This window comes from Populus nigra, chromosome 3, assembly GCF_951802175.1.
Source record: "Populus nigra chromosome 3, ddPopNigr1.1, whole genome shotgun sequence".
NCBI classification, from domain to species: domain Eukaryota; kingdom Viridiplantae; phylum Streptophyta; class Magnoliopsida; order Malpighiales; family Salicaceae; genus Populus; species Populus nigra.
This window is the reverse complement of record NC_084854.1, coordinates 1,904,453-1,912,245: the sequence shown is the minus strand read 5'-3', so window position 1 is coordinate 1,912,245 and position 7,793 is coordinate 1,904,453. Positions and strand designations below refer to the sequence as shown.

Below are 7,793 nucleotides of genomic sequence, written 5' to 3'. Positions count from 1 at the left end.
GTTTGTTTTTTAATAACTTCAAGTTTATTAATGCTCTAAAGTCTTTGTACATTTATTTTAGAAAAAAAAGTTTATAAATCTTTTACCTGGATGGTTCAAAGGGTATTTATACCTCTGAACTTTGTTGTTTTTATATATAAAAAAAAGCCAGAAAGTTCTCTGCTTTCGGCGATATTAATAGAAAACAAAAAACTCTTACATGCATATCATTAATGAGACAACAAGTATGGTGAACTCTTTAAGAGACCTTATACATACTTATAAGTATAGAAGAATCATTACCTTAATGTGAACAATTATTCTAGATAAGAGATATAACGGTTTATCATATCTTTAACATTTATATATTATGTAAAGGATCATTTAGAATCATACATAAAGTTTTAGAATTGGTAATGTCTAAGTTTTTTTAGGCTTGTATGTTTGGTAGAACCACGTTACTTAATTTAGATTTAGTTGATTATCAAGTCTGCATATTTTGAACTTGACTGTCCGCTAAGTCTAGGTACCTTAGGTTTGACATTTTTGTCATGCACATGTTACCTTGAACTTAACTAACTACCATCTTAGATCTGATATTGTCAGACCTACGTTACTTTAAACTTAGCTGAATGTGAAATCCAGATACCTTGAGTCTGACATATTTGTCAAACCATATTCTTTTGGATTTGACTGATTGTTACATTCATATTTTTTGAACGTGGCTAACTATCAAGTTTAAATACTTTAGATAGATCTGGTATATTTATCTAACCCACTTGATTTAAAAAAATATTTAAAATAAAAATCTTAATAAAAAGTTAACTATTGATTTCATGTGAGGAAACGTGAATTTTTTAATTCTAAATTAAATAAATCCTAATGGAAAAGTCATACTTAGAGATTCAAACGACAGTAACAAACAAATTTAAATATAATCTCACACAATGTTATTCATAAAAGTCCTGGCTAGCTAGGACCAAAAGACAAACTCCCCACCGGGGGAGAGGAAACATGAACCAAAACTTGTAAGCAAAAACATGAGGGGAAAAAAAAACATCAGCCACACAAAACTCCATGAAGTACTGAAACATTATAGTAGCACCGCGCAAAAAATAAAAAACCCAGCCTAGAGATCTAGAGAGAATGGGAAAGTAGTGGATTTCAACCAGCTACTACCACCAATGAAATTTCGAGGAGTAAAACTTTGAGCTTCAGTTGCACTGGTGATCATCTTGTATCCTTCCCAGGTAACCCTTTTAGAGGTTCCAGCACCAGCCCCGCTGTTCTCATACTCTGCAAAGGATAATGTGCTGAGCGCAAAGCGACCCTTCAACCCATTCCATCCGGCTGGGTGTATCACGTCACTTATGGATGACTGCATGATAACAGTCCTTGCATACTCCTTCCAGGGTCTACCAAGATACGCTGAGAAATTGCTCCTGACAGGATGTAGATCAGAAGTGACACCGATCCTACATTTCTGAATCACAATACCAGTGTTTTGAGTAGGATCACTCCTCCCTTGGGCGGTTATTGTGATTGTCTGGCCTGGATTGGGACGGCGAGCACGGATGTCACAGTCCTGGAAAACAGCAGCTGCATTGCCGAAAATGAAATCGATTGTGCCCGCAATGAAGCAGTTTCTGAAGAACTGACGATTTGAGTGGACATAGAGGGTGTTTTGATAGCCCAGCATGCCACATTTGTAGAAAGCTGCAAAGTCAGACTCAACTCGCAGTGCCACGGCTTGGTACTTGGAGGGACCAGCTGTGTTCTGGAAGGTTATGTCCCTGGCTAGGAATCCTTGGCCCTCCACGGCTGCAACGTTCATAGGAATTAATGAAACAAAAACTAACAGATTTACACCATTTAAATATTGCTATAAAATTGCATACAAATGTGAAAAGAGAGAGAGAAGGTGAAAATGCATATATAGATCACGACATACCAACTGTGGCTGAATGGTAGGTTGTGCTGCCACCAACCACATTCCTGCTCCCTGTAATGATAGTCGTTTTTCTTCCGTCTCCAAGAAACATGATGTTACTCTTCTCCTTCGGTACCTCCACGTTTTCTCTGTAAACGCCTGCCTTGATTCTAATAATGTACCTCTTACTGCTGTACTTGGGTGCAGCAGCAACCGCAGCTGATACTGTCTTATAGTTCCCACTGCCATCAGCTGCCACCACCACATCTGGAGTCAACGATGATAATTGAAACAGCCGTCTATCGGTTACTGACAACCACTCTTCCTCCCCTTCATTGCTATCATTGTCCTCCTTGAGTTTCCTGTTTGTGGTCTTGAGCCCAGTTGCCGTGTCAGCGGTTGGCTTGCTCTTAATCATTTCCAGTGCCTTAGTACAATTCCCTCTGACGTCAATTAGGCCAGACAAAGCTTCACGCACCTTCTTATCTTGTTTTGAATGAGAGAAACCATCCAAGCATGAGTTTACGCCGGTCATGCAAGAAGCGAATTTGGTGTTGAGATCCTGATCAGCATTTGTGGTGTCGACTTTGACATTCCCAAAAACCTTTTTTAAATCAGTAACAACCCTATCATTATTTTCCCAACAATCATTGATAGCAGTCCTTTGTCGAACATCTAATTTCATACTTTTGGCAAGTTTCTTAGACAAAGCTACCTTGTTGCTCTGAGCAGCATCTATACTGCGGTTTACTTGTAGTAGAAAATCATTCTTTTGAAAAGTCGATTTGACGAGTTTGGCATAATCAGCAGCATCATTTCGGGTAGAGTTTTTTTTTGGATTTACACCAGTGACAATGGCAATTATAGTGGCAACTAGTAAGAAGGAAGCAAAAATAGCTAGGATGAGTTTCTTTTTTTTCTTGGAGATGGAAATATTGTACTGGTTGGCTTCGGTCATTTTTTCTTTCCTTTTTGGAGTATGGAGATATAGAAGAGAGAAAGGGAGGGATGATGTGGTGAAATGGAGGAGTCCACGAACCAATATATAGAGTAAGAAAGTAAGTGATGGGGAAATACTTTAATTTTTATATTTTATTAAAATTATTTTTTATAGATGTCGCACAACTTTTAGATAATAAAATGTTTATTTTATAATAATCAATTGATTTATTAATAAAATAAACATTCAAATAATGATCGGAGAAACACAATAAAGAAAATCTAATAAAATTTAATAAATCACAAATAAAAGAGTATGTTTGCAAGTCTTGATAATTTACTCCTTAATTTGATTTACAAATATCGTACTAATCTCTTATAACTGCGCAATTTCGTATATAAAGTAAAGGAAAAATCTTTGAGAAATTATCTTGGTTGGTAAATGAATTAATTTGTTTTCCACATTTTTATATAGAATTTGAATATTTAGAGAGCTAGGCTCTAAGAAAAATAAATTGTCTATTCACCGAGTTAGTATGGATGAATTAACTATTTAAAATATTCTAGCCGATAATTGAAAAAATAATACATAATTGCAATTGTGCAAAACGAAATGAAGGAGAAATCTTTAAGAGCTTAACCTGGCTGGCTGGCTGGCTGGCTGGCTAGAAATAAGTTTGTTTTTCATATGGTTGGAATTCTTTGGGAGACTCTAAGAAAAACGATTTGTTGTCAATATTACAGCAAACTAATATGAATTAATTTGGATAATCTATTAAAATAAAAGAGCTTAGATTTGGAATATAAACCGGCATAAAATCTCGATCCTTAACATTAAAAAATAAAAAATAAAAAAAAAGCCAAGTAAAATGGTCGCCTGATTGTCAAGGAATTTGGGGGCCCGCAAAATCAATTAGGTTCCTCTATCTCTCTTGTGTCCTTTAACGTCCTTTAATTCTATTCAACTCAATAATTTGAAACTACTTTACTTTATTCTTTTCTTCCTCCTTTAATTTATTCACAGTGCACGAAGCTTTTAGACATGCACGTTAATCACGACTACATATGCAACAGGAAACCCTCTTCTTCTTCTTTTAATCTAAACGCAAGCGGTATACCAAGCATATATGTGTGTGTCCGTAATTAAATTATAACTACTAGATTTATTTTTCCCTCCCAATTTCATGCATAAAACCTGTTTTTTTTTCCTTTCTTAATCCAATAATTGGCTAAACAAAACAACTTTTCATAGACGGTAGCCTAGTCGCTTTTAATCCATGGATGGACGTACAATATGTTCCTATAATGTTTTTCCTACCGAGGGTATTTTCCAAATCAATTAAAATTGTAATTCAAGTGTATAAATGAGTTTAAAGTGACCATAAATGGTACCCATCGGCCCATAATTCACAATATATATATAAAGGGACTAGCAAGACCTTCATGCTAGCTAGTAGATCGATAGACAAATCGACACATAGATCTAAAATCATATAAATCAATATGTTGACATTGTCTGTGGTACTTAATAGCAGATTGATCATGAATGAGAGATATATTACGAAGACATTTCTGTTAGTTTATTACACTCAAATGAGAGATGATCAAATAGGGAATAACAGCGAAACATGTGTAGTTTTGTACTGATTGTGTTTCTCAGCAACAAATAACCTTCTTTTCTTTTTTCAGCTTTATTACAGCTTTCCATCGGATCCCCATGCAGCGTCAATCATAATAAACAGCATTGAGATGCTAAAGAGGAAATAGTTAGGACTTTAATTAAGATGATAAAGAGGATTACACAAGGAAAAATAACTTTGAGTGCTCAAGAGGAAATGGGGATACCAAGTGCCGCCAACATTGTTAAAAACAAAAAGGGAAAAGACAAAGGTTTGTAGTTTAAAATTTATCGATCAATATGAAATTAGTTCCTAATTTAAAAATCTTATATGCTTTTAATTTATTTTATTTTTTGGCAGTAACGACATCCTTCAATTCAAGTGACGAAGTCATAAAAACTTCAAAGTTATTTTTAATTTGCTCTTTGCATAGGTGAGTAGATATATATAACAAATCCATATTGAAGATGGTGATTATATATAGCCAATATATACACCTGCAAAACTAATCTTTCTAGTTGGTTGAGGTACGTACCCTCCAATGATTCAGCTAATATATGGAAAAGGAGGAGGTATGCTTAAAAGACACTAATGGTGGAAAAAAAATATATCTAATACGATGAAAATTAAGGAGTTGAAAGGAGAGAGAAATCTCTTTGAACCCTAAACCTTTTGGTTGTTCATATAGCTATAAGATTTTTCAAGTTACATAAAGAAAAAGGGTATAACCATCCTTTCCATATCTCATCAAACTGATTAAAGGTTGACATTAACTAATCATTGTTAAGTAAAAATAATGGTTTGATAATTATTATCTGTCATAATTTATTTTTGAGTTATTTTTTAAATTTATTTATTTTTTTAAAAATAAAATAAAGACTGGCGACGCGGAGAAAGCAGGCCGAGAAGGATCTCAAACATATTGAAAAATCAAGCTGCAATTTTGAATGAAATTCAAAACCTAATTGTCTCCTATTATATCAAATATTGAAGAAACAATGCAAATTCAATATCAAATTAAATAATTATTGGACGAATTTGTATAGAGATTAAGTTTAAGAGCATAATTAAATTTTTAATAGGTCAATTTAATTTAATCATGAGTCAAATTAAAATTTAATTATGGTTGAAAATTAATTTGAGTTCAATTGAAGGATTTAATCAAGTGTCAGGACTTAAAATAGATTAAATTAATTATATTAGAGGGTTAATTGATGAAAAATTAAGTTTTAGAATTCAATTTATAATTAATTAAATATATTAAAATTTTAAATGACGAAATTTTTGTTTTGCAGAAGTTGCTTGCGTGGAAAGCCCATGACCGATCTGAGTTTTTTTAGTACAAATTTACATGAAGATATATCGGATTAAAACTCGAGGAACGTTTCGTACAGGTGGGTGTGCAATTGTGTGTTCGAGCACTCTTCGCAGTTTGCAGACTCAATTGTGTGAAAGAGGCGTTGGACTTGAGTAAACGAGTGAGTGCTCGCGTGGGCAGGTGTGATGCTTGGATGAAACTGTTTCCGGATGTGGGCTCTGAACTAAGATTATTGGGCCATTAACATTTAAGAGTCTAGTGATTGATATCTGTAATGAAGTGAGTAATGGCCGGAGTGAGGAGTTAATTTTTTTTTTTTTTAACGGACAATTTTAATTGGCCGGTAGAAATAATCAATGTTATATAGAGTATGGGAAAATGAAAAAAGCAATGCTGTTTTTTTATATACTTTTTCTGTTTTATAATTTTATTTAATTAAGATATTTTAGTGAATAAAATGTTTTCTTAACAGAATTCTTACTTCGTGCATTTTCATTATGCATCATTCAAATCATGTAAATAGTGTAGGAGCTAGTATCTATAAGATGTTAAGCTAAAAACATTATTTTTATGATTAATGCTAGAAAATTACTATTATTTTCATTTTTTTTAGAGGGACATAATTATATTCAAAATATTTCAATACTTCAATTTGTTAAATTGTTATTGGGGATGCCAGTGCTACGTTTCTTGACTAATTAGTTCGTTAATTATAGCCATTCAAATACTAAATATGTTAAGTTTGGATAAGTTTGGAATGGGAAGGATGTACGTTCTGTATTTGATATTATGGTTGTAATTATTTTTTAAAGTATTTTTTACTCTGAAATGTATTAAAATAATATTTTTTTTATTTTTAAAAAATTATTTTTGACATCAACGTATCAAAATAATTTAAAAATACCAAAAATTATTAATTTAAAACAAAGAAAAAAATAAAAAAAAATTAATATTTTTTAAGAACACTTTTAAAATCTAAAAACAAACATAAAATTATAAAAAAAGAAAAAGAAAAGCGTATGTCAGAGTTAGTTAGATTTCTGTTAATGTCATGACGATCCTATTATTATGTTTACTTGATTTAATTTAATTTAGATATTTAATTTAATAACTTGATGAATCTTGATGTAATTTAATTGTTTTTTAATATTAATAATTTATATTTTTTATTGAAATGTTTTTAGGTTTTTTTGGAGGCCCAGTCACATCCACCAACAGTTACAGTCCATCTCAAGCCCGCTAATTATTTCCTCGCATTTATAGGTGAGAGTGCATGCAGCCACAATACTTCACGGATGGCATATTATTATTATTATTAAAAGAAAATAAAAGGGTAGATAAAATACTGCAACAATTCTTGCTGTAGCTTTAGATTTATTGGTTTTATAGATTATAACAGTAAAATTATAATTTTATCATTCTCAACAAAGAAAATTGGTCTGAGCAGCGGTTATATAGATGTATTTAAAAAAAAACATTGGTAGTGGAGTGAAGTCATGATCATATTACAATTTTTAATTATTACTTTGTCATCGAATTAATATTAAAAACATATAAAAGTAAACCCAAATCTAGAAGAGTCTTATGATTTCTAACTTAAGAAAGTGGATCATTCACTCTAAAGTCATGCATTATTTGGTTGATTTTGTCACCCTTTAACAGAAAATAGCTCGTCAAGAGATTGCAGGCGATGGAAGTATAGGAATTGCCTCCAGCTTCGTCAAGACTTCTCAGCTTTAATTCCGCATGTAGAAGTTGGAGTCCATGTCATGTATTTGAGTTCTATCTGGATCGTCTCCAAATTCAGAGGGAACAAGTCTCTGCAATAATTAACACATTCGTCTATATATCTAATTGAGCAGAAGAATCAGCTTTTGACAATGGTTCGTGCATTTCTTTGTCTTTCGGTCCATACATTATTAATTAGAGGATTGCAATTCACGAGAGATCAGAATCCTAGCTCGTGTAAATACAAGATGAACCCGGATCGATCTGCATTAGAAACGAA

The 7,793-nt window shown here is 32.6% G+C and overlaps 1 protein-coding gene across 1 annotated transcript; it reads right to left on the bottom strand.

Moving 5' to 3' along the window:
* Positions 1-906: 906 nt before the first annotated feature.
* On the bottom strand, positions 907-2,911 carry LOC133688758 (pectinesterase-like). The gene is made up of 2 exons (XM_062108364.1): positions 1,931-2,911; positions 907-1,800 (listed from the first exon to the last, which is right to left on the bottom strand). Exons 1-2 carry the CDS (start codon positions 2,865-2,867, stop codon positions 1,109-1,111), a joined length of 1,629 nt encoding a protein of 542 aa, XP_061964348.1. The 5' UTR covers positions 2,868-2,911; the 3' UTR covers positions 907-1,108.
* Between the last annotated feature and the right edge of the window lie 4,882 nt (positions 2,912-7,793).